The sequence below is a fragment of the Trichosurus vulpecula genome, chromosome 8 (genome assembly GCF_011100635.1).
Source record: "Trichosurus vulpecula isolate mTriVul1 chromosome 8, mTriVul1.pri, whole genome shotgun sequence".
Lineage (NCBI taxonomy): Eukaryota > Metazoa > Chordata > Mammalia > Diprotodontia > Phalangeridae > Trichosurus > Trichosurus vulpecula.
This window is the reverse complement of record NC_050580.1, coordinates 45,861,762-45,888,572: the sequence shown is the minus strand read 5'-3', so window position 1 is coordinate 45,888,572 and position 26,811 is coordinate 45,861,762. Positions and strand designations below refer to the sequence as shown.

At 40.9% G+C, this 26,811-nt stretch overlaps 2 protein-coding genes across 4 annotated transcripts in view; both read left to right on the top strand.

Moving 5' to 3' along the window:
• The window catches only part of RASSF4 (Ras association domain family member 4), an 81,889-nt gene extending 77,851 nt beyond the window's left edge, over window positions 1-4,038 (top strand). Inside the window, exon 13 of the mRNA XM_036734724.1 lies at window positions 1,455-4,038. Coding sequence (XP_036590619.1) covers window positions 1,455-1,524 — 70 coding nt within the window. The 3' untranslated portion in view covers window positions 1,525-4,038. The remainder of the gene's footprint in view (window positions 1-1,454) is intronic.
• On the top strand, window positions 2,569-25,243 carry ZNF22 (zinc finger protein 22). Of its 3 annotated transcripts, none has more exons than XM_036734728.1 (3): window positions 2,569-2,630; window positions 20,781-20,890; window positions 22,977-25,243. In XM_036734728.1, the coding sequence occupies exon 3, from the start codon at window positions 23,080-23,082 to the stop codon at window positions 23,752-23,754; it is 675 nt and encodes a 224-aa protein (XP_036590623.1). In that variant the 5' UTR covers window positions 2,569-2,630; window positions 20,781-20,890; window positions 22,977-23,079; the 3' UTR covers window positions 23,755-25,243. The 3 variants fall into 3 exon arrangements, with proteins under 3 accessions (XP_036590623.1, XP_036590621.1, XP_036590622.1); XM_036734726.1 differs by lacking the exon at window positions 2,569-2,630 and adding an exon at window positions 18,043-18,116; XM_036734727.1 differs by lacking the exon at window positions 2,569-2,630 and adding an exon at window positions 18,054-18,276.
• Window positions 25,244-26,811: the final 1,568 nt, after the last annotated feature.

Here is a 26,811-nt window from a genome sequence, read left to right as displayed (position 1 = left end):
ATCCTCCATTAGGATGGCAAGGATGCTTTTTTTTCCTCACTCTCTACGGCCAAAGAGTCTTTAGGTTAATTTCAGTACACCCAATTTCCCAGCTGCTCCACCCTCATGCTCTATGGCATTTTTGTGTGGCTGCTGTGACATCCCATTTATTTTTAGTTGGGAAGTAGCCTTGAGATCTCTCATCCACGTGGTACAAGGGAAACAGAGGCTACTGAAAATGTGTCCTCAAGGTCAGAAAGTCAGGAAGTCCTATGTCTCTCGGTAATCCCATTATAAACTGACAGTGTGATAAAGTGGAAAGTAGTCTTGAAATATCCAAAGAGCTTTATGGGGAAAAATAAATGGGATGAGAATTCTTGTGAGGTATAGGCTAGGCCCAGGGAAAAGATATTTTTAAACAACAGAAAGTGTAAGCCTGCTACTTGCTTTCAGCACAGATATTTTAAAAAGGAGCCTGACAGTCAAGTGATGAAATCAGATTGCACCAGATGGTGTTTTTGGATCTTTGGAAGGAAAAGTGATGAGGTATAAGCTGCTTGCTCTCAGGTACATGATAGTGGTTTCCAATTATTTGGTTCCATTTAATTAGAGATGTGATCAGGAAGACGTGTGAGATTGAGATTGTCAAAGTAGATCTCAGCTCTACTTACCCAAAGAAGGAAGGGAAGTTGGGGGCCACTCATGGGAAGTGTTCTTTCAAGCGCTTTTTATTGTGCAGGTAGACAAAGTAAGCCTAGAGTCCCTAACTAGCTTCGTGTTTTCAAGCAAGTCACCTTCACTTCTCCAGGCCTCTTGGAAAAAATGAATGGTTTGGACTGAATGAACTTTAATAAGCTGGACTGAAGGACCTTCAATGTCCCTTCCCACCCTGAAATTCTGAATTTTTGTTAATTTTGGTGAAGAGCTATGCCCATGTTCTTTAAACTTGCACGGTGCCTTGCATATGGTTGTGACTTTAAAAAAATAATCTATTGAGTTGATCTTAAACCTCTCCCCAAACCATGTAATAGAGACAAAATAGCTTTTTCCTCCTGGCTTACCAAGCTGAGTTGAGAATTCACCAGTTACAGGAGGTGTTTTGAGATTCATACTATCTGGGGGAAATGGCACATCTTCTCATTATTGTTCATTTGACAAAAATAGCACAGCCTTTAAAAAAAATACAGCAAAAATGTGAGACTTCAGAGCTCATCACAGATTCCCTTCTGTCTCTGTGAAGCAGCCTGCAGAAAAATGAGGGTGCTGTTGGGGAGGAGAAAGATTTGGAGTACTGAGGGCATAGGCTAAGCCAAGACAAGGGTTACAGATGTTTGAAGAACCAGGTTCCTGGGCCACAGGGCCTTTCATGATAACAAAGCATCCAAGTTTTCCCTGGGCAAAGATCTCACTTTCCCTTTTGCATAGGCTCTCTAGCCAGGCCCTGTGTGAGATCTGTGCATTGTGTCTCCCATCAGGTTCCGAACTCTCCGCCTGATGATGTTGCAGCGCTTGGAACAGCTGACAGAGCCAGAAGAACTGGCGTAGCATCTGGTTTCCAGGATGACCAGGGTAGCAGTGTTGGAATGTGGAAAAGTCTACAGGATGCAACCACCTGAAGCCAATCAGCTTTGATCTTTGATACTCGTCCTCTAATTGCCACTTAAACCAAATCCCCAGAACTGGGGGATGGACACTCTATTTATCTGTATGGCACTAACACCTTGTCTCTTGCTATTAACCACATTGCTAGAGTCTCTGGAGTTGTTCCCTCATCACTGTGGGGACCAGAGCAGACCTTAGGGGAAAGGGAACTTTCAGATAAGGTACCTATAGCTGGCATCTTGCTTTTGCAAGAGGATTCCTCAGAGTTTGGCACAACCCCCTGATTGCCTAGTAGTGGGGATTAGGAGTAGGCCACATGCTATATGTGGGGAAGAGTGATAGGAGGTATATGAATCTCTAACTGCCTCATAGTGGCAGGTGCCTGAGCGTCGGGTGTATAAGGTCAGCCCATCTATTCTTAGCTTTGGGTAATGTCTCTGAATAACCTGTCCCCACTGGTCCTTTTGTCACCACAAGGGGCTGGTGTGTACATCACATAATTTGTGCTCTCTCCTGTTGCCTGTGGATTATGAATTCACCATAACTCACATAGTGTGGGTCTGCTGCCATAGTGGAAAACACCAGCCTCACTAGTGGTTGATAGAGACGACTTTGAAATACAGGTATTTGTAACAACAAAAATTCGGCCTTGGGTACTAGGCTGTCATGAATCTCTTTAGTACGAACCTGAAAATCAGTCATTTAAATTTCTCTTCCCCACTCCCTCCCAGCCCCTGCCTGCCCCACCCAAAAAAAAACCCAATCATACAGATGTTCATTTCAGTCCAGGCTCTTTACAAAAGCAATGAGATTTGTGGAACATGAATTGGGTTGTTTTGGCCACTTTTAAAAGGGTGTTGCCGCTCTGTTAGCATGGGTGTAGGTCCATGGGAAGGACTAGTTTACACAATGTGCCCAGATAACCATAAGACAAAATACTAAATGAGAAGGGTGCAAAACTCGGAGAGGTGCAAAACGAAGTGCTTTCTGTGGCCCAGGTTGAAGATGATGCCCAGGGGCATGTAACTACTATTTCTACCTCTGTAACAGTGAGTATAATGCTTATTAATTCCTTCAAAGTGACATTTAAGCCATGAATGCTTGCAATGGGAGAAAAGGGCTTTAAGTCCCCAGGAGACACAATGCTGAAGAAATCTTGTATTTTTCTGTTAAGGAAAAATTCTGGGAATGAAATGGCCTTTGCGAAAATATGCAGTTGCAGGGAACAGCCACTGGAAATGCTTGGTCAAAATAGAACCAAACCTATAGCCTAGATTCCGCTTTTGGGACCAGATCTCGTGACCTGGCTCCCCAGCCATCTTCTAACCCTTTCCCCTAATAAGCGGATAAGAAATGGATTCTGAGAGTCAACAAGCATTTGTTAAGCACATAATGGTCATAATTGTCTTCTTTGCACATAAAAGTTACATCCCAAGATCAGCTGAAACTCACTGGTCCTGGCAATGTACTGAAGAAATTTAGAAGAAATCTGGGTGCTTTTTTTAAAACCAGATCTGTGATTTCTTCACTTTAGTAAATTCCCTCTTCTAAGGCAGTTAAATATCTCCTCTGAAGGTTATAATTTAAGGGAATTAGTTGCCTAGGTCACTGAGACATTAAATTACTTGTCTAGGCTCCCATAGACAATACCTTTTAGTATCAGGACTTGATTTCAGTTCTTCTTGACCTTGGGGTCAGCTCACCAACTATAATGTTTGATCACCTCTCTGTGTACACTTATGACATAAAAATTCCATTCTGCATCTGTGTCCCTGTGCCTGATGTAGAGCACTTCTGGTTATGTTGAACCAGTAAAAGTTGAGAATATTTATTTCAATATTTTCCAGAAACCTGTTCTGCTCTCATACTATGCAACCTGTGAATGAGATCTAGGGGTTATCCTAGATGAGTTTTTATTAAGAGACTCAAGGAGCCTCTCTCTCAGTGAATATGGAGGAATAATAGCTAAGAGAGCACACTTTTTAAAATTATTGTTAGTTTGTGCATGTCACCTTGTTCCTTGGACCTTCGGGCCTCCCCCCACAGTATGGGTGTTGAACAATGTTTGGCAGCTAAATCCATTTCTGCTTCCTATTAAAGACAAAATATAATCTCTTAGCATTCCCATGTACATTTCCATCAGCTGGACTGAATCTATAGGCTTTATTGGAGAGAAGATATCTAGAATTAACCGTGGTTTGTAGAGGAGGTAAGTGCCCTGTGAGATTCCAAGCACTGGAAACTTACTGCAAAGACTGGCCTTTGGGTTTGGGGGCTTCCTCTAATTTCTCTTATTTTTTCCTCTCTTTTTTTTCTACTGCATACGATCCATTTGTTAAAATTTTAGAAAAAGTAGCCAAGAGAAGCCAAATAGAGAACTGCTTTCTTCCTCTACAAGTTTGAATGTGAATATAGCTGTTTACTACACACATACAAATAAAGCTTTGATATTTTTCTAAAACTGTTCTAATTTTCTTTCTTGTCAGACTTAGGCCAGCTAATGGGTTTTCTTGCAAGTAGAGGCATATTGGATAACACCGCAGTTGCTGTGATATTCTGGAGCTTGGTAACAGTGGGTAGTGAGAGGACTCTGGCCTGGGGATTTCCCAGCACACTTCACCTGCCTATTCTCCCTCAAGCTTGTGCCAGGAAGAATGCTTCTTCTTACAGCCATTATTGGCAGGTCAAACACCTTGGTGTAAACCTGACTTTGCTAATTGCCTAGCATAAGACAGTTAATGAAAACTGGCACTGTGGGAATTGACACCACCCGATCTATGTCTGGGGCCATCCGTGTCCTACTTGTCTTTGCCTCTCCACCAGTGCCTGGCACAATAATGTGCACATAGCAGATGTTTAATGAATGAATGAATAGAACCTATAGGAGCTTCTGCGAACAGAAGAGAAAACCAAGGTCATTGCTGGTTAATACTCATTATTTGTCAGAGTTAATCTCATATTCCATTTGTTCAGTCCTGTAACAGTGCTTCATCTTGGAGCGCAGGTGGTCCTGGATTCTTTGCTAATTGAACACAAACCATTTGACATATTCATTGAACAAACATTTATCAGTGGGCATATGTTAAACTCCCTATGTGTCAATGTGTCAAGCACTATTCTCAGTGTTTTAAAGCCTACTAGTACAAAACTGTGGTAAACCCTGGGTAAGATACAGAGTTTAGATAAGTGAATGTTCCTGCCCTCAGCGAGTTATAGTCTAGTACAGGGCTGTCCAAAATGCGGCCCGCACTGTGATTTATGCAGCCTGCTGACAAGCATAGAAATTTACATAAATGCCTTAGTAAACGAAGCTGAGCTATCTCAGAGCTCTCACTAAGATGGCAAATGAAAATATATTTTCTACTGTTTCAATAAAAAACCGAAGGTTGGACAGCCCTGGTCTAGTAGACTGAAATAGGTAAGTATAATACATGACACTTTGCAAGGTATCCTAAAAGGCTTGGTGCAGCTTGAAGCTATTAAAGGGATAGGTAATACAGTTGTTATTGTCTGCATTTTATAGATGAAGAAACTGAGACCCAGAGAGCTTCAGTGATTTATGAAGTATCCCACAGCCAGTAGGAATTGGAGGAGAGATTCCAATCAAGATCTTTCTGACCTTAAGTCTAGCATTTTATCCCCAATGTCATGCTTCTTGTTTCTTAAAGAGAATTCCATCTGTGTGTGAATATATGTTATTATTCATTCACATGTATGGAGTGTTTTAATAGTTATAGAGTGCTTATTCCATGGTACCAGGTACCACCAAAACATCTTACCTTATCCCTACACAACCAAAGTACCAATAAAATGAGCAGAAGGGCAAATGAGTTGCATACAGATGATGTCCACAATTTAACAAATATTTATTAAACACCTATTGAATACTGGGTGCTGAGGTTGATACAAGTTTGAACAAGACTTGCCTTGGTGGAATTCCTAGTCTAAAGTAAGATATTACATTCACCAATAACCACAAAACAGTAAGGTTCTAGATAAGTAGTGTTCTAAAGAATACGGTAGCATGCCTTCACCACAACTAGAATTTATTTTTAAAGAAAATAAGATTACTGCAATATTGAGTTACCAAAAGCACTTTATAAAGTTATAAACGTGTGATATTATTAATATGGGCAAAAAAAAATGTGTCTACTATGTGCTAGGAATACAAATAAGGGGGAAAAATTGAAACAGTCCCTGCTTTCAAGAAGCTCACACTTTAATTAGAGGAAAACACATAAAAGAAAGTTGAGCAGCATTTAAGATGGAAAGACTGGGAAGACCAACAATTCAGCATGGCAAGGCCCAGAGTTCCAAAGGTTATATCTAAGTAGATTAGATAATGATGCTAGGGGACTACAGGGCAGGTGGTAAGGCCTGGAGGATGTTAGATGTGAGCAGGGCATATGGTCAGGCCTGGTTGTATGCCATCTTGCTGTCTTGTAGGAAGGAATGGAGTTACTGACTCCCATCTCTACCAAGCAGTCAAGCAGCCCAAGCAGTGGAGGGAGGGTAACCAGGATGGAGGTGTGTCCTCCTATTGCAGGGCTGTCTGGAGTGACTTCTAGTACAGTTTGGGGCAAAAGGAAGAAGTAAAAGAGAGGAGGAGTAAGGAAGAGTAGCGTGCCTACATCAGGGGTTAGAATAAGAGGTGCAACCAAATCCTTTTACTTCTCTGAGCCAGTTTCCTCACCTTAAGATGAAAGAAGCAGGGGTGGGGAACCTGCTTAACAACCCTTAAAATAAAAGGATTTGTTCTGTGAAATTTGGAGTTAGTCAAAGGGCTGCACTTGAGGACCTAAAGGGTCACATGTAGTGGCAGATTCCCTACCTCTGGACTAGAGGATCTAGAAAGTCTAGCTCTAAATCTGTACTGCATATTCTCCCAGGTAAACATCCCTAGTTGCTTCTAGGATTCTGGTATAGATTTAGGTCACCTCACCATATGGGGAGTTATGCATGTGCTTTCTAAAATGTGGCATCCAGAAATAGAAGAAATGAGCAGAAGTTACAGAGACAAATTTAGTTTTCAGTTAAGGAAATGACTTCTCTACAATCAGTGTTACCCAAAAGTTGTATGGACTGATTCAAGAGGTGACAGATTCTTTTATGGTAAGGCTGTAGTGACTATATGACAGCTTTATTTTAGAAGAGATTCCTGTTTAGATATAGGCTGGACCAGGTGCTCTCTGAGACACTTCCAATTCTGAGATTCTTAAATACTGGGAATATAATATTCCTGATATGGCCTGATGAGGGCAGAGTACAGGGAGTCCAGTGTACAAGAGAATACAGTACATTTCCTGTATTTTGCTGACTCTTGGCAAAAGCTCATTGCCTGTCACCTCCACTGTTCTGGACAAAATGTTTTTATGAACGCTGACTAAAAGCACATTAGCTTGTTTTGAGCTTGCAGCCCTCTAAAGGAAGATGTGAGTCAGCTGGTTCCCAACAGGAGGCCAAACTTTGAAACTCTGAAAGATAAACAACGGCCTCAAGAAAGCAGCTTTGTTGGAAAATATTGTTGGAGGTATCCTACCGAGTATTGATACACCACGAACAGAGTTGGCTGCTACCTTGCAGCCACAGCCACCCCTGGGGACTGGCAAATTCTGCAGTATTCTAAGGCCACCTGCCATTGATAATCTGAACCTGCAACAATTTCAGGGCTTTCTTGTCACGTGAATGGTCAAAATCAATGTTGGTGTCAGATGGTGTAATCGTTTTACTTTGATGGGTTTTGAAGAGCATCTTTTCTGAAAGCATAGCTGCTACATGTACAATCTACACTATTCATTATTTCATCTGTAAGTGGCACTCTTGGGCTCAGTATGGCAAGATGGAAAGAGTCCTGGATATTGAATCAAAGGGATCTGGGTTTGAATTCTGGCTCTTAATTTCAGAGTGTCTGACCTTGGGAAAACCATATAGCATCTCCATCCCCTAGGTTATTCATCTATGAAACAAAGGGATGAACTAGATCTGTGGTCTAGTTCAAAGAGTGATCCAAGGACCCCTGGAGGTTCCTAAGAACCTTTCAGGGGTGTTGTGAGATCAAAACTATTATTTCTAATATAGTTAATATCAACAGGTATAATCTACATAAACAAAATCTCTTCACGGGGATCCTTGACCATTTTTAAGAGTTCAGAGGGGTCCTGAGATTAAAAAATAAAACCCACTGAACTAGATGATCTCTAAGGTCTCTTTCAATCAGGAATATGCTGACAAATGTTTAACAGCCAGCTCTCCAGAAAGAAAGAAAAACGTATTCAGGGCACACTTTAAAGTAGAGCCTGCATTATTAACATTTTCTTTATCATTTTCTTAAGTCTAGATAATCAAAGAAACTGATCAAACCTGATTTGTAGCATTGTCAGTTTCCCAGCTGTAAGTGATCACCCTGAAAATTTAGAAATCTTTATTGACTAATTGACAGCTCTTGAGAACCAGAATGAATTGGCTCTATCTAGCACGTTCCTACTTTCATCTCAAATCTACTGATTCTCTTTAGCCTGAAGAAGTCCTAAACTGACCCACAGATATTTTGGAGCATTTATTTCCTGTGTTTGGGTGACAAAAAAAGCTAGCTCTCAATGTGTTTTATGGATGTTACTGATCTTAGAAGCTGCTCCCTAAATTACGAGATTTAAAATGATTCAGTCTTACTGGATAAGAAAGACCCTAGTTTGACCCATTGTATAAAAGCCTAATCTGGTTCAGTCAAGAAGTGCTTCTTCATGAACTTGACATACAAAAATTTCACATGTCATTTGAGAAATCCCCCAAGTAGAAGCAGTAAAAGCCTATTAAGCAATACCTCTAAAATAAACAGCAGGGCCCTTACCAGACTGCTGGTTCTGTGTGTGAAATTAAAATCTCTAACAAGTCACTGATGGTGTCTTCAGATGTATATTTTCAATAATACTGAAAACTTATCTAAGAAGGAAGTATGTAACTGGGTCCATTTTTAGGAGCAAGGCAGGCTTTCTCACTCTCTTTAAAATAAAAACATAATATTTTGAAGTATGAATACCCACATTATCAGTAGCACGGGTATGCTTTCCTAACTCCTCCCTTTAGGCATGACTTTCTAGTTAATGCCTTTAGCTCTGTCCCTCATGGGCTTAGTTTACCTTTCAAACCTGCTGTGGGAAGAAAAAATGGGGAATTGGATATAAACTTTCTTCAGAAGGTTACTTAGGTGACCTTTTCAAATCCTTCCCTCAACAAACACTTCAGGTTCACTGGATCTAGGTACTGGTCTAAATCAACGGTGGAGAACTTGTGGCCTCGAGACCACACGTGGCCCTTTAGGTCCTCAGGGGCAGCCCTTTGACTGAATCCAAACTTCATAGAACAAATTCCTTTAATAAAGGATTTGTTCTGTAAAACTTGGACTCAGTCAAAAGGCCCCACCCAAGAACCTAGAAAGTCTCATGTGGCCTCAAGGCTGCAGGTTCCCTACCCCTGTTCTAAATCCATGTGTTCTCTCTGCTGTAGGAGAGATAGGTGTGTATGTATGTATACATGCAAGTATTTACATGCACATTTATACACTTAAACATACACAATGTATACATATATTTTATATGTCATATCTTTTGTTGCTTGGAAATACCAATTTTATGTCAAAGAATGCCTCTCAGCAGTAATAGAATCTACAGTCTTTCTCCTCGTATATGTCACCACCTATACCTCTCCCTTGGCAACATTTACTACCCCACCCCACCCCCTCCTCATAAGAAAAACAGTTTCTTTCAAAATAAATCCCAAGTGAGAAAGCAAGCAAATTCTTAAAGAATAAGAATTAGAAAAACAGATTCATGTCTCCCTTGAGAGAGCAGGAGGACAAAAGGTAAAGAGAGTGAAAATATGTGTTACCATCTCCATTCCCAGCATCTAGGGGCACACGGTCTCTGTTTTGGTGCACTGACATCCTCAGCTACCATCAGTTTCCTTTCTGTCTTGTCTTCCTCCATTAGAATGTAAGTTCCTTGAGGGCAGGGATTGTTCTTACTCGTGCTTGTATTCCCGGTACTTAGCTAGGGCCTGGTATGGGTAAATAATAAACGCGCTCTCTCTCTCTCTCTCTCTCTCTCTCTCTCTCTCTCTCTCTCTCTCTCTGTCTCCCTCTGTATCAGTAAGGCAAATGTCACAATATCGATGGTGACCATGAATATGCCTTTATAGTTCTGTATTGCAGAATATAAGAGACTCCCCATATAGAAGGCAGAAGAAATAGGACATTTATTTAGACACCAGAGGATCAAATCTCAAAACCAATAACTCTAATTCAACATAGCAGCAATTATATCCCAAAACCAGTAAGTCAACTTCATTATAACAGCAGAGAACTTAAAAACACAACATCACAGCCAAGCCATCCCATAACCTTCCCCTCTGCTGGAACCTTCCCATAAACACTCACAAAGCCTAGCTGTCTGCTAGCCTTCGACCTCTCCTCCCGAAGTTCTGAAATAGAGCTTAACAGCTACCCTCAGAGTGTATATATACCCTTTTTAGAGCCTGATTGCTTCACAACCTTTGTGACCTAATTAGCAAAAGGGTATGGGCCTTCCTACAAACAAGCCTCCCCTAATCAAGCTTCCTTTAACTAGCTCCACCCGAGACCTATTAATGGGATTAATGGGCAGGGAAGATCTTTAATCATATTAACACCACTCTCTCATCAGCAAGTAAGTAGTTCATTTATTAAATGTCTGTTTTGTGCCAGGCAGTGTGCTAAATACTGGAGGTACAAAAAAAGCTTAAGATAGCCCTGCCTTCAAGGAGCTCACACTCTAATGGGGGAGACAATAAGCAAACAAATATGTCATATAAAGCTATATATAGGATAATTTTTAAAAAAAAATAATTAAGGAAAGGAAGGGCACTAAAATTGAGAGGTGTTGTGAAAGACTTTTTTCTAAAAGATGGAATTTGTTTGGGTCTTGAAGCTAGGGAAACCAGAAGTCTGTCTCTGTCTCTGTCTCTCTGTGTCTCTCTGTCTCTTTCTCTCTCTCTCTCTCTCTCTTTCTCTCTCTCTCTTTCTCTCTCTCTCTCTCTTTTTCTCCTGTCTATCTATCAGAAGCAGCTAGCTTATGAAATGGGTAGGATGGTCAGCCTGGAGTCATGAAGAGCCAAAACCAAACCTGAACTCAGACGCTTACTAGCTGTGTGATGCTGGGCAAGTCGATTAACTTTATGCCTCAGTTTCAGTAACAGCCACCCCTTCACAGGGATTTTGTGAAGAATAAATGTAATAATATTTGTAAAGTGCTTAGTACAGTTCCTGGCACATAGTAGCTGCTATATAGTACTTCTTCCCTAATCCCTCTTTCTTTTCTTCAATCCCCTTATTTTTTCCTTTCCACACCTGCCTCTTATGCTGTAGCACTTTGGGGCTACGACAGCAGCCCCAGCTAGAGTCTGATACAGGTAAATTGAGTCTTTCCAAAGAAATAGAAGGGGCCATCTTCAGGCAAACAAAAGGAATGTGTCTGCTAGTGGATACTGGTCTCTAACATATAGCTATCCAAGGGATTGGCCTAACTGAAATCAAACTTTTCTAAATGCTCCAAAGGAGACATTTGAAGAACAGATTTGCTCAAATTTCAAAGGAAATGACGTATGTAATTACTAAATATATTAAAAGCGAGCTTTTAATTGAACAGCAGCCTGAGACACTGCTGCTGCTACTCTGTGCTAGGCACTGTGTAAAGCACTTTACAATTATTATCTCATTTGATCCTCACAACAACCCTGTGAGTTAGGTGCTGTTATTTTCCCCCATTCTCCCATTTTACAGATGAGGAAACTGAGGCAAACTGAGCTTAAGTGACTTGCCCAAAGTCACACATATAGTTGTCTGAGGCTGACTGTATGTGAACTCAAATCTTCCTGAGTCCAGCTCAGAGTCCACCCAGTAGGTGCTTAATAAATGTTTCCCCTCCTCCCCTCCCCCACCAAAGCAGATTCTTGCTTTATCACCAGAGGGGCTACTGTGTTGTATCATTAACAGCCAAGGGACAAACAGCCCTACAACAAGAGTCAAACTGATTATAGAACAATCTATCCAAAGTCACTATAGAATTCGATTATGGTGAGTCAAATGCAATGGAATTCAAAGGGAATAATAATTATTATTCACTTTTATATGATATGATAGTTTTTACAAAACAGTTTCCTTAAAATGACTGTGGAATATAAGGACAAATATTTTCACCCCTTTTTTACAGATGAGGAAACTGAGGCTGAGAGGTTAAGTGATTTGCTAAAAATCAGTTAAATGACTAGTGAAATGAAAGAAATCAGTTAAAGGACAGAGCTGGGACGTGAACCCAGGTTTCCTGACTCCCATTCCTGTGCTCAATGTGCTCAATCCATGACAATGCCAGAAAGCTATCCCTGGATTGCCCTCTTCCATCCACTAGCACACCGATGCATGACACACACACATACACACACACACACACATGCACACACACACACACACATACATACATACACATGCACACAAGTTTCACATGGTGAAAATATTATATATGTGCTCAATAAAAATGTCCGGGCAGCTGCAGAAGTATTATGCAACCTTATCAGATGGATAGTAGCTCAACCCACTCCTTTCCTGATGCCTTTCAGTTTTTATTAGATAGGATGTTTTGCCTTGTCTGAAAAGTACCAAAATCATATAAACAGTCAGCCGTGAGCAGTAGTCTGTATTTAAATACCACCTTTTTTTGTGTCACTAGGAAAGCCCAAATCTTTCCTCAGGCACTGAATAGCAATGTGAATGTAGGCAAATCACTTAAGTTCTCTGTGCCTCAGTTTCACCATCTGCAAAATGAAGGGAAAACTCAAAGACCAATCAGATCTCTTCAGTTCTAAATTTGTGATTCTAGGATCCTAATATGGTCTTGTCCCCCCTTGCTTCCCCATTCGATCCGGGCTCTTACTGACATTTCAGTATGGTGTGAAACGGAATAGGACCTGTCCTCATAAGATCTGGGTTGGAATTTTGATCCTAATACTTAGAAGTTATGATCATCTCATTTTGTGACCTTGAGCAAATCTCTTGTCTCTTCTAACCTCAGCGTCCTCATTACATGAGCCAATGAATGCCATGTTCTTTTAAAACCTTGATATGCTATATAACCAATGTCTTTTTAAAATTATTGTGGGGGGATGGACACAATAATCATGATATTGTCTTCATGGGGACAATAGTCTTTGCACAGTGGCACATACAATTTCTATATGAATAGGAGCTATTGTTATTATTATAACATTGCTAGCGGGCAGAGTTTTAAGGCAGGGCTACACCAGACCCGGGGCTGGGAATGTCAAGGGCTTCCTTTCCCAGAGAAGCCAAAGGAAACAGAAAGTAAGGCCTGGGGCCTTTGGTGAACAGAACACATTGTGTGTCCTGGGAGGCTTGATTCACACGATAAAAAACCTCTTATTGCACAAGGGTCAGAGGTTTGAACTGGAGACATGTGAGAGGTCACACAAGCACAGCTTCATCTCTTAATCATTTCCTCTTAAACAAAGCCCCGGAGACCAAAATAACACCCGCTCTGGCTGCTTATGTAGCACTTTTCACGTTCACAGGTGCTTCTTATCTTTTCTTCTTTTTTTAAACCAAGTCACAAGAATAAATAGACCACAAGAAAGTTATATTGTCCTTCTGAAAAGAAAGCCCCCTTCCTTTGGGCCTCTATTTCTAGTGCTTGTTACTCCTCTATAGTAGTAGTAGCTGAGCTGTATATAGCATGTTAAGGTTTCAAAAGCACCATGCATACATTAACTCATTTAATTCTCATAGCCACCCTCTGACCTAGGTACTACAAGTATTATTATTCCCATGTTATGGGAAGGAAATTCAGAGAGATTAAATCATTTGACCATGGTCATACAAACAGTAGGTATAAGATACAGGATTTGAACTGTTACTCCCTGATTTGCTCTTGCCAATATACCAGGTTACCTTCCTTATGGTAAGGCTTTTGGCCATAAAGTAGCCAAGACACTCAGAGTTCTCCTGAACATACCAATTCCCATAGTTGTATAGTAGAAAGACCATGAATTTAGAGTCAGAGGACATAATGTGAATTCTGGCTCTGATACAACCTATGTGACCTTGACTAAGGCACATAATTTATCTGGGGTTCAGATGACACTCTATCTCCTACCCAGTGTCTTGGCACATCCCCCAATTCTGGAATATACTCTCTCCTCTCCTCCTCATTCTCCCCCTCCTCATATTCCTCCTCATGGAGGCCCTTTCTTTCTTTTTTTAAATTTATTTTTAGTTTACAACACTCAGTTCCACAAGTCTTTGAGTTCCAAATTTTCACCCCCTCCTTCTCCTCCTCCCTCCCCTCCAAGACAGCAGGTAATCTGATTGGAAATCAAGGGGATGCCCATCAATTGGGGAATGGCTAAACAAGTTGTGGTATACGAATGTAATGGAATACCATTGTGCTATAAGAATAGAGGAGCAGACGGACTTTATAATAACCTGGAAAGACTTACATGATCTGATGCTGAGTAAGAGGAGCAGAACCAGAAGAACATTATACATCATTACCGACACGTATCTATGATGACTAACTTTGATAGACTTGGCTCTTCTCAGCAATGCAAGGTTCTAAGACAGCTCTGAAAGACTCATGATGAAAAAAGGCATCCATATCCAGAGAAAGAACTATGGAGTCTGAATGCAGATTGAAGCAAACTATTTGCTCTCTTTTTTTCCCCCTTCTTTTTTGGTTTTGTTTCTTCTTTCTCATGGTTCATTCCATTGGTTATAATTATTCTTTACAACTTGACTATCGGGAAAATAAGCTTAATATATATGTAGAACCTATATTGGATTACAGGTCCTTTCTTTTAAGATGAAGGTCAGACACCATTTTCTGCATGAACTTTTTCCTGCTCACTCAACTGCTAGTGCCCTATCTCCTCAATACTCTGGTTTTAACTATTTTGTATTTTTTTTGGTATTTATTCACTTTATATTTTTACTGTACACATTAATATGTCTGTATGTTGTCTCTTCTATTAGAATATAACAGTTCACCAAGACCCAAGCTGGAGTGGAGAGGGCAGAGATTATGGGGATTGCCTAGGTTTACTGTTTGACAAGACAGGAGTCACAGTAGAACAGAGAAGCATGGCATATGGAATATTGTATAGCCCAAGTGGCCTGCGTGTTTGAAGGGGAGTAAGACCATGTTAGAAAGGTAGAGTAGTGCCACTTCTTGGAAGGCCTTGAGTATGAGGCCAATGAAGGTATTGATTCAGTAAGCCATAGGAAGACCCTGTAGGTCTTGTAACTGATATGACAAGATCCTTGCTTGAAAGACACTAATATCATAGCAGTATAAAGATAACATTTTAAATTCATGTAATAAAATGACTAGCTGTGTGATTTGGGCAAGTCACTTAATGTCCCTACACCTCAATTCCCTCATTTGTAGATGACCTCTGAGGTTCTTCTGATGGGGTATAGGCTCTGGGTACCCCCTTGAGCTCTCTCTGAATGTTCCCACTTGATCTGACTTTTCATGCCCAAGTCTGTTGTCTGTTACCTCCACTGTCTCGTTACTTATGGATTGCCCCCCTCCATTGTCTGTCATCTCTAGGTTGCCTTCAGCTATTTCCCACCCTTAATCTCATTCCTGGGGTCTGACCCCACCCCAGTCTCCCCCCACTCCCAGTCCCATCAAGACCCTCCCTAAAGTCCTCTTCTCATTGCCCCAGAACCTGGCCTAGATTCCTCCCACAGTCTTTCTGTATAGAAGATCCATCTTGCCTCTATGAAGGTGCTCAGATTCAATCTGTTGTAAATATCCTTACACTGTCTAGGAATAAACAATACTCGTAGGAAAGCCTCGAAGATTTTAATTACATTTTACATTTATTCGGTCTGAATAAATGGGTATATTCTGTGAACAGAGTACAGGAGAGTTCAAGGACTCAGACAAATGCCAGTCGTTTTATTGACTCCCAATTCGAATTTCCCTCCTGGCTCCTCATTGGCCAGATGCAACCTCCTGACTGCTTATGTCATACCCTCCTGAAAGGGCTTGTTAAGCATGGGTACAAGCCTCTAACCTTTCAGATCAGAAGCCTGGTCTCTGCTAGATCACAGCTTTGATTAGGACCAGCTACCAGATTTACAATCTGCTATCACTATCTTGTGGAAACAAAACTCCTCCCACCATTTCTCACAAATCTAGCTCAGCTCAGATTATTCTGACCCCCTTGTCAATACAAGTGTCACAAAATGGTGAGATTTCTTAAGAATCTACCCAATATTGCAAATCTTTAATAAACTTTGTTTTTCTTTGTCTGCAAGAAGGCTTGGGTCAAATTAATTTGGGCAGGACTCAGTGTGCCAGTATTTTGGGGTCCCGAGCACCCCTAAACCTCAACACTTCCAGCTATAAATCAATGATCTATAAACTCATGCACATATAGAGATGAAGTAATCTTTGGAGGGAGAGAATACTGACATTTGTTACGATGGGAAAGGAGGAAGGCTTCACAGAGGAGGTGGCATCTGGGCTTAGCTTTGAGAAAAGATTAGGAACTAATTAAGTCACTAAAGGAGTCACAGAGTGAGAAATGAGGACCTAGGACTGAGCCTGGAGGGAAACCTTTGCTTAGAGAGAGCAGAAGATGAAGAAAAAATAAAGAAGCCAGAGAGGAAACAGTCAGAGAGGTAGAAGAAAACCAGGAGAAGGTAGTGTAAGGGTTTGGAGGATGGGAACTAAGAGTTAAGAGATTATTGGTAACCTCTTTTTTATTTATTTCCTATTTATCTTGTCTGTATCTTGTATCAGACACTTACTAGCTGTGTGACCCTGTTTGCCTCAGTTCCCTCATCTGCAAAATGAGCTGGAGAAGAGAGTGGCAAACCATTCCAGTATCTTTGCCAAGGAAACCCCAAGTAGGATCATGACAAGTCAGAAATGATTGAATAAGACTGAGCGCATCTTTGTACAGAGTTTTTGCATGTTGTCTTCTCCCATCCCCACCTCCACACCATTAATCTGTGAGCCCCTGGAGGGCAGCAACTGTCTTTTGCCTCTCTTTGTATCCCCATGGCTTAATTCAGTACCTGGCTCCTAGTAGGCACTTAACAAATGTTTATTGACTGTCTGATTAATTGCTAACTTCAGTTTCAGTGGGGGTTGTCAAAAGTCATACTGGAAGGGGTTGAGAAGGGAGTGGTGGGGAGGAAGCACATGCAGTGAGAGCAGAAACTTTCAACCAAAGGAAAGTTCTTAACCTTCTTTGCGTCATGGCATGGCCCCTTTTTGCAATCTGGTGAAGGCTATAGACTCGTGCTTCAGATAACATTTTAAATTCATGAAATAAAATACCAAGTGCTGAGGTTTAGGGGTGCTAAGATCCCGAGGTAGCTACACGATGGTCCTGCCCAAATGATTTGATCCAAGCTTTCTTTCAGCCAAAGACAAGGTTTATTAGAAACTATGGGAACCGAGCAGGGGTCTAAATGCAATTAAGGGAATGGTGGTCTAGGGTGGGGCCAGGTGCAGACAATGAAAGAGCAATTAACTGGGAAGGACTGATTGCTACAGGTGAATGCCAGGGACCTGGGCCTCCTGGGAAAGTCCAGGAGCTTTTCCTTTTTGGAGTTCAGATCCCAAAGACATAGTCTTTTCCTTTTAGGGGGTCAGCTCCCATCCCCCTCAAAAGGAAACCAATTATATTGAAATTCGGTCAGCAAAGTATTAAAACAAAAGTTTACAGGTAAAGAATCTTTGATCTAGAGGCTCAGCAAAGAAAGGAGGAAGCAACAAGGACCAGCTTCGAGTGATAACCAGGTCAAAGTCAAAGTTCCTGCCCCCTCCCCCACAAGGATGGCTAAGACTGAGCCCGTCTGGTTGCAGCTAGGAAGGAGTCCATAGAGAGAGAAGGTGCAATACGTTGGAAAACAGGAGGAATCTTTTGTTCTAGCCCCAGCTCTGCCAAACCAATGCTGTGCTTTGCCCCTCTGTCTCTTGTATGATTCTACCACCCTCCTGGTCAGTCACTCACACTTTATAATAGCTAGCACTTAATACAACTCTAAGGCTCGCAAAGAACTTTTCAAACATCTCATTTAATCCTCATTACAACCTTAAGAGGTCGGAGTTACTATTAACATACCGTCTGAGAGGGGGAGAAACTGAGACAGTGGGACAGTGGGCTGGATTTGAGCGTCTTCCTGACTCCAGGTCCAGCGCCCACCCACTGCTCCACCGAGTTACCTAGGCAGTGACTTGTAGCCCCGCTCAGTTCCAGATTTAGGAGTACGTCACATGCCGCGTAAGGGAAAGCCCGGATAGCACTAGGAGCTCCACGGGACCCAGGGGGTTAAAACCATCGAGTCGAGATTCCCTTTAACCTAGAGTTGCCACAGCGGAAATCGCAGAGCGGCGGTCCAGTCGACTTCCGGCAAGAGGGGCGGGAATCAGAGTTGCGCTTGTGGAGCTAGGCCGCGGTAGCTGTGGCGGTAGGTGAGTGGGTCGTCACGGCCGGGCCTGCGTGGGCCGGGCTCCACTCCCGCGACTGCCTCCTCCGGGCTGCCGGACCACCGCCGGCGGTTGGGCGCCCCCCAGCCCTGCGGGCTTAGGCCACCCTCGAACTGGGCCTGCGGGTCCGGGGGCCTGGACCAAGGTACCTCCCGCCCGGGTCGGGAACCAGGCCCTGCGGGTGTTCTTGTCAGAGAGATGGGGAAACTGAGTCCTTAGGGCTCCCACCCCCCTCCCCGCCCCGCCCCTTCAGTCCTCCCCCACCCGGGAAATCGTTGCCAAAGCCCAGGGGGTCCCCGCCAGGGGGCCGTGGGGTCAGAAATAACCCATCAGTCCCATCCATGCCTGGGGGTTGGTGGAATACCTACTCATCTCCCACCCCCGAAAAAAGGGGAAGAAAAGGGCTGCCTTTCTATTCGGGAAAAGTAACAATAATAATGACAACCATAACAATTATAATACCAAGTAACGATAACAGTAACAATATTTACAATGGCAGTACTAGTAATAATAGTGATAGAGTAACAATTGTAACAGTAGCAATAGCAGCAACAGTAACAGCCGTAATAGTGATAGCAGTAACAGTATCAATAGTAATAATAAGTTACAAAGTAACCATGGCAGAGGACAGTGATGACAACAGCGGTAATAACAGCACTGTTTACAGTAACAATGGTAGTAACCCTAATTAACAATAACAGTAATACTGACTGATAGCTAGCATTTATACTGGACTTTAAGGTTTGCAAAGCACTTTGCAAATGTCATTTCATTTGATCCTCACAACAATCCTGGAAGGTGGATGTGATTATCCCCATTTTACTGGTGGAGACCTGAAGCAGGGGGAGGTTAAGTGACTTTCCCAGCAGCCCTGCAGCCTGTAGAAGCCTTGAGGCTGGGTCTGAACCCGGACCCTCCGGACTCCAGCCCCTAGTCATGCTCTTTCTCCAGCCTTTTAGCTGGCGTTATCAAAGAGCTTCCTTCTGAGGGAGGTGAGGCTCGAGGGATGAGAATGAATATTGGCTTATGGTTCTAAAGTGTGCTTTGGTACTCATCTCCACTCTGTGAGGTCAGTGCTCTGCGATACCATCCCCGTATACAGATGAGGTAGTTTGAGGTCAGCTTGGTTCTTTTGTCTCTGTGATAAGTAAAGCTCAGAATTTGGTTGCTGGACTGACAACAGCCTCCCAAAGTTGTTATATTAAACGGGGGTAGGGGAGGGTGGGGATTGCACAACTTAGAGCACTCTATAATTGCTATCTTTGGTTTTATTTATTTATTTTTTCTTTTTTTGGCAGGGCAGTTGGGGCTAAGTGACTTGCCCAAGGTCACACAGCTAGTACATGTGTCAAGTATCTGAGGCTGGATTTGAACTCAGGTGCTCCTGACTCCAGGGCCAGTGCTCTACTCACTGCACCACCTAGCTGCCCCAGTTTGGTTTTATTTTTATGCCAACTTGTAACACTTGAGGCAAACCTGGGTTCAAGCCTGCCTCTGCCATCCTGACTGGAGAAGTCCCTTGCCCTGCAATGCCCCAGACAACTCTTAGACTTGAAATTGTGGATCTGAGGCTGATTGGTAGAACATCAGTAGGAGCTCTGTACATTGAAGACACATGTCTGAGGGGTCCAAAAGAAGTATTGTGATGGGGAGCATGTGAAAAAGAAAATGAACAATGGCATCTCAGTAAATACTTATTCTTCAGCCTGCCGTTACAGGCCTGCTACAAGTCGTTTCCAGGTTTATTTCACACTAGGCTACACACTTCACTTGCAACAACACTGGACAGTCTAGCTCTTCTGTCCTGCATCCCCCACCCCCACCTCCACGTATTTCTATAGACCAGGGGTGAGGAACTTGTGGCCTCAAGGCCGCGTGTGGTCTTCTAGGTCCTTGAGTGCGGCCTTTTGACTGAACCCAAATTTTACAGAACAAATCCTTTTATTAAGGAGATTTGTTCTATGAAGTTTGGATTCAGTCAGAGTGTTGCACTTGAGGAACTAGAGGGCCATATGTGGCCTTGAGGCCACAGGTTCCACACCCCTGTTATAGGCTCTTCTCACGATCTAGAACTTCCTCTAGTCACCTCTTCCCTGAAGGCTTCTTGATATTCCACAGTGGAAAGGGATCTCTTAGCTCCTCAAATTTCTCTTTCCATGCATTTCCTCCTTATCACATTGTAACTTTATTATACTCATTGTCAGTTCCTTTGTTTCTGAGGAGATTATAGGCCTTTTAAGTTAGCTTCTGTTGTTTTCCTTCTTTGTATGCCCAGTGCCTAGCACATAGTAAGTACTCCAAATGCATGTTGAATTGCATTGATAGTAGTCACAGTGACAGCATAAGAACCTGTCCTTGAGAAACTTTCACTCTATTCCAATAAAAAAATAAGTATATATGTGATTATTTGAGAACACAGATGCACTCACAACTAGGGAGACTAGGAAAAAGTAGTAAGAAGTAGTAGCTGAGGTGAGCTTTGAAGGAGGCCAGGGATTCTCAGGGGCAGTGTTCATGAGGGAGGACAGTGTACACCTAAGCCTCTCACATATTTTAAAAGACAATTATAATGGATAGGGTAAATTGTCATTGGACTCTTACATCTGGAGGCTAAAGTGAGTAATGTATGATTTCATTTTTTCCTCCCAGTGTTCTTTTGTTTGGACTGACCCAGGATAGTTCTCAGTTCATAGTCCAGACCCTATATGAGGGTTATGCTACACAACAGGAAGAGGATCAATAATTTTATTCCACATGAAGTAAGTAATAACTTTAACGTGATGTCACCATTGGCAGTGGCTACAAAGGCTACTGTTTTAAAGAGATTCAGGACTTTTAAAAAAATATAAAAATTGTAAACTTCATATTTTGAGAGATATCAAAACTTGACATCTTGAGGCTCTGGATATTTTAAAACTTTGATTGTATTTTAGCCAAATTTCACGTGACCATATATCATCACCACCAATCATCATCACTATCACCTTCCTCCCATTAAACTCATCAATCTTTTTTTTTCTTATCTGTTCCAATTGCCTGTTTCCTCCTCAGCACTCCATTTTTCAATTATTCGATTATCAATTCCATTATTCAAAGAATTCTTTGAATAATTCCTTCCTTCCCCCTGGAAAGCTATCATACTACAGAGGTTTTTTGTTGTTTTTGTTTTTTTGAGAGGTATTTCTTTTCCTTGTGATCTTTTCTTACCCAGAAACAAAAAAAGAACAACACTTCTAATAATTATCAAATGTTTCTAGGATACAGAACAGTTATTTATAGAGTGAAACTCTTATTGTTAAGTACTCTAATTAAAAATTTAGATTTATGAGGTTGGAATTGTTGAGGTGTTCAAAGATAAAACATCATGAATCTATCTAATACATTGTTGCGTTTATTCCACCAGGTGAAGAAAAAACCTAAACCCTAGGTCAGAATCACTTAGGGATAAGTAAATATTGGACACCTATTTATTACTACATGTATGAGTACTGGAAAATTTCAAGTATACTTTTTTGCTTATATCTTAAACTTAATTATATTTTTAGAATAGTCTATTCCCATTAAGAAATTAGAGGGTTCCTCTTTCAATGTATCTTCACATTTTACTATTCTATTTATTTGTCATAATTTAATTTTTATTACTTGTTTCCTTTTGTAAAGTTTTTTTATTATGAACTTGGTCATCAACACAAACATTACAAAACAAGAACAAAGAGGATTGTATATGAAACAGTATTTCTGTACTAGTTCTTTTTAATTTTTTTGACTGTCTGCAGCATGTGCTTTTGTCCCCTTCTCAATGCCCTTTGTACTCTTAAAATGTTACTTATACTTTTAAAAGTCTATACCTCTTCTTACCAATTAATTTCTCTTTCCCAGAAAGAAGCCATTCCACAGCCTTTCCAAAAAGAAATTATAAGTATAGTCAAGCAAAATAAAACTATCTACACCTTGCTAAAAAACCTTTGTCTCATTGTGTACCTCTAGGCTATCACCTATATTAAGAAATGGATATTTGTCTTATTGGTGTTTAGATCTCATCATTGGGACTGCACTGATGGTATTCTGATGTTTTTCAAAACCATCTTTATATTATTTTTGTCATCATGTAAATTTTCCTGGTTCTGTTCACTCTATGTCGGTCTGTAAAAGTCATCCCAAGTGCCTATGCATTCTTTATATTGGGCATTTCTTATGGCACAATAATATTCCATTACATTAACATACCACAGTTTCTTTAGCTAGTTCCCAATTAGTGGATACTCACTTGTTTCCAATCCTTTGCTCACACGCAAAAAAGTGCTGCTATAAATATTTTTATACAAATGTATCATTTCACTCCAGCTTTGACTTCTTTTGTGGTCTAGGCCTAGTTAGTTGGTATTTCTGTGTAATAGGGTATGTACAGCTTAGTGACTTTTTGAATACAGTTCCAAATTGTTTTGTAGAATGTTTAGAGCAGTTCATAGCTCTATCAACAGATTTATTTTCCTTTCCACCTTTTGCCATCTACAAGTGCCAATGTTGTCAGAATAGAAGAAAGACAACTACAAATGCAGTTAGGATTTTGATATGTTGGTCCTCTTTAAGATTTCAGTTCCTAGGACTTTGTCTACTAGCAGGGAGGATAGAATTCACAAATGTTTTTCACGTATTTGTCATTGCACTTGTTGATGTCTAACGTGTTTTTCTTTTATTGTAGACAGGTTTTGCTGTTCTAATTGAGCAATGAAGTAGGATTTGCCTACACCATGGAATTCTTAAAGAAAAATCACTACTGGATAGTTTTCTTCTTTATTTCTTTCTGACAGGAATTAACTAATAATTGCATATTTTTTCCTTTAGAAAATTGTGTGATTTATTCTCCTCCAAAGAAAGTGAAACAACATTTGATCAAAGAGGAAAACAATAGAAAGTAGTCAGCAGGACTATTTTTAAACTCTCCAGCATGCAGTTAGGAAGAGCCAAAGGAAGTATTTCCCGAAGCACAAGCCAAGGAAAAACCTTTGAGAATCCGTGTAAGACAACACGGCAGCGGAAGAGATGGGGAACGGCTTCCCGATATGACACAGGTTTCAGTAGATTTAGAAACAGCCTAGAGGAGAAACCCTATAAATGTACTCAGTGTGAGAAAAGTTTCAGTCAGAGTTCAACTCTTTTTCAGCACTTAAAAATCCACACTGGAGAAAAATCCTATAAATGTGCTGATTGTGGAAAAAGCTTCTTTCAGAGTTCCAACCTCATTCAGCACAGACGAGTCCATACTGGAGAAAAGCCCTATAAATGTACTGAGTGTGGCGAAGGATTTAAACAGAGCTCAAATCTCATTCAACATCAGAGAATTCACACTGGAGAAAAGCCCTATCAGTGTGATGAATGTGGCAGATGTTTCAGTCAGAGTTCCCATCTTATCCAGCATCAGAGAACCCACACAGGCGAGAAGCCCTATCAGTGTATTGAATGTGGCAGATGCTTTAGCCAGAGCTCTCACCTTAGTCAACATATGAAACTGCACAGAAAAGAGAGACCTCTTAAAATCCGTGGCAAAAATACCAGGACGAAAAATTTGGTGTCAAGTTGGAGAATCCATACAGGAAGGAAGTCAGTATCTTTGCTGTGCTAAACCAGAGACACCACTCAGGCCTGCTTTAATAAAACTGAAAAAATCTACAACTCTTGTCCCCACCACTACCCTCCTTGCCACCCTCTTCCTTTTCTGGATCTCTCTTCCTCTACCCCCTCCTGCCCCCACCCAACAGAAAATGACTTAAATTTCATTGGGATTTATTGTGAGTTTGTTGATATTTAGGGTGAAAGACTGTGATTCTTTGGTCATCCTTTGGTTTGATGGTTTTTCACCTCCATATTTTCCTGTGGTGCTTTTAAGGTTTGATGCAATGAGAAGGTACATGAATATGTCAGTGGTTGGATGCTGAGTTTTAGGATTGGTCAGACATTGTATAAAGTGGAAGGGAAAGGAAGTTAAATCTATTCAAAGAATTAATGGATTAACTTTTGGGTTTTTGGAACAGATGGGTTTTGTCCTTGTTGTGTTTGACATTTTTTAAAGCATTTAACATGTAGATTTATTATAAAAACTGAAGATGAATACAAAGATAGATTCAAGCTCATTTTTAATCAGTGGAGAGCAATTTAATCCATGTCGGATTAAAGGTTTTCTGTTCACATTATTGTGCTTTATCACTTATTAGTATAAGAGTATAATAGAACCTCTCTAATTTTCATAGTTCCCTGAGCTCTCCTATTCTCAACAAAAGATATAATAGCTAAAGTGAGATCTAGTGATCATAGGACTTAGGTGTTTAGATGACTATACTAACAGTAATCATGCTTTCCCTTTTATTCAGAGATAATGCTGTTAACCTACAAATTACTAAGTCAGTCACTTGAGCTTTCTCAGGAGTGGTGCTGCATTTATTCTGTTCATCCATACTCAGTTCCCTGGATTACCTCTCTTGTGGCCGTGGGCGTGGATTTTTAAGACCAGGGTTGTGAGTGTAGTCTGTATCCATTGAAAAGAATGAAGATCTACAGGCACACATGACTTTGGCATTAGTAACATTGTGCTTTCAGCCAACCATTTGGATTCACAAGTTCCTTGTGGTAAAAAGAAAGTTATAGTATAACAAAATATCTGATGCTCTTATCTGATCTATTAACTGTTTGCTTATTTGCTTGCTAATTAAAAACACATGATTTGCAACAAGTCTCTCTGACTTCAGCTTTAAGAATTTTAGAAACCTTGGTGTTTTAAAGTAAGTTTTCTCAACAATTGCAAAAGCCATTAACTTTTAGTTTGGGTGCAATTTAGTTCCTCCTTTGAGATAAGTTCCTCACTGCCCCCCCCTCCCCCGCCCCTTTCTAGTTCACAGTTAACATTTTAGAAGTCCAGGAAAAACCTGTTTCTGAGCTTCTGAGGGAACAGTGTCATGTTTCAGACATCCTGGCCAAACTTAAGCTCAGGGTTTTGGTTCCTATTGGATGCCGAGATTCTTGTAATTTTCTCTATCTTTTGTAATCATTTCCGATTCTACTGTGCTAATAATGACAGTTCTCCTTATAAAATAAAACATTATTTTGTACAATGCCAACCTTTGTTTTTTAAATGCTCATGTTTCAGTTTCTGATTTCATCCTTTTCTACTGTCTAATTAACCGTCCAGGGATCTTTGATCCCTCCTGCTCATCCAACTCAACTTTTTGCATCTTTATGATTTCATCCAAAAATGAGGTTAAATACCTTCATGTTTTAGTTGCCTTTTTCCTAGTCAATATCGAAGTGTCATATCTCTTCTGAGAATTCTAAGGCATATTGCACTGAACATATTAGTCATCCTAGGTATAATCATTTGTATGATGGGTATGTAACATTCATTGTACATTATTTCTAAGTACTTTTAATGAGATAAAGTAGGAAATCTCTAGTTCACTGCTCCAGGATTGTGTATATAGTTTTGCTTGTATATGTTCCACTGACGGTAAATGGATTTAAAGTTTCTGTGACCTCAATATTCATGACCCTGCCACTATCCTGATGAGAGGCCTCTCCAAATTAGCTAAGGTGGTCCATGGACAGCACACAATCCATTTCTGGGCATGTACTCGTAGCCTCTTTATCTTGGTAGGTTTTACAATGGTAGGTAGGTATACACTTTCAAAATGAAGTCCTGGAGTGGAGTTTAAACAGGAAGAAAATTATAGCTGTCTTAAATACATGAGTGGAAAACAAAACTATTGGAAACAATGACAAATTCAGGTTTTATCCATACCTCTTTAGGTACTGTGCCCTTTTACTTAGCTTCAGGCATACACAGTGCATACTGAATTGTTTTTTGTTGGGATGCTGACTGAGAAGGTCTTACATGTACTGCAGGCTTTTAGATTTTCTGGGCTGCAGAATACTCTTCTCAGGTTTTGAGAAATTGCTAGTGCTTTTTTCTCCATAACCCTCTGCTAACATCAAAAACTACACTGTATGACCCATCGCTTAGTCATTTATGACAGATACAGTATATCTAGATTGCTGGTTACAGTGAAGCTAGTCAGATTTATGGTGCAGTTAGTTTTCAGCAGAGGTATTCCTTATATGAAGAATGGCACAAGTTTTAAGTTTATTCTGAAAAGTGAATGTCATGCCATTCCTGCTGTTGGAGTGAGAATGAGGAGGCCTAAAGGGGTAAAACAACTAGAGAAATCTCCAAGCTGTAAGGTCAGCATGGTACGGTGCAGAATGCTAGCTTTGGGCTTGGGTTCTGCTTTCACATCTTGCCTTACTGCCACTTTTGAAATAGATCATAGACTTAGCTAGAAAGTATCTTGGAAATCTCCCAAACTAAATTTCACTGAATTTTATCCTCCTTTTACAAAATTAAGGCCCAGAGATATTGATGTGCCCAAGGGTAAAAGGCAGGGCTTAGAATTCCAAGGGACCTAAGGCATCTTACAGATGAGGAAACTGTTTGGGAAGGAATATCTTGTCCAAGGTCTCCATAGGCAATAGGTGGCGCCTTTGGGATTCAGGCTAATCCCTGGATTGCATATTTAGTGCTCTTTCTACTACATTCCTACCTTTCAGCACTTAAGAAACCTTGGGTTAGACACCTCTCTGTGGGATGTCAATTTGTTATTTGTAAAATGAATGCTGTGGTGACTAGATGACT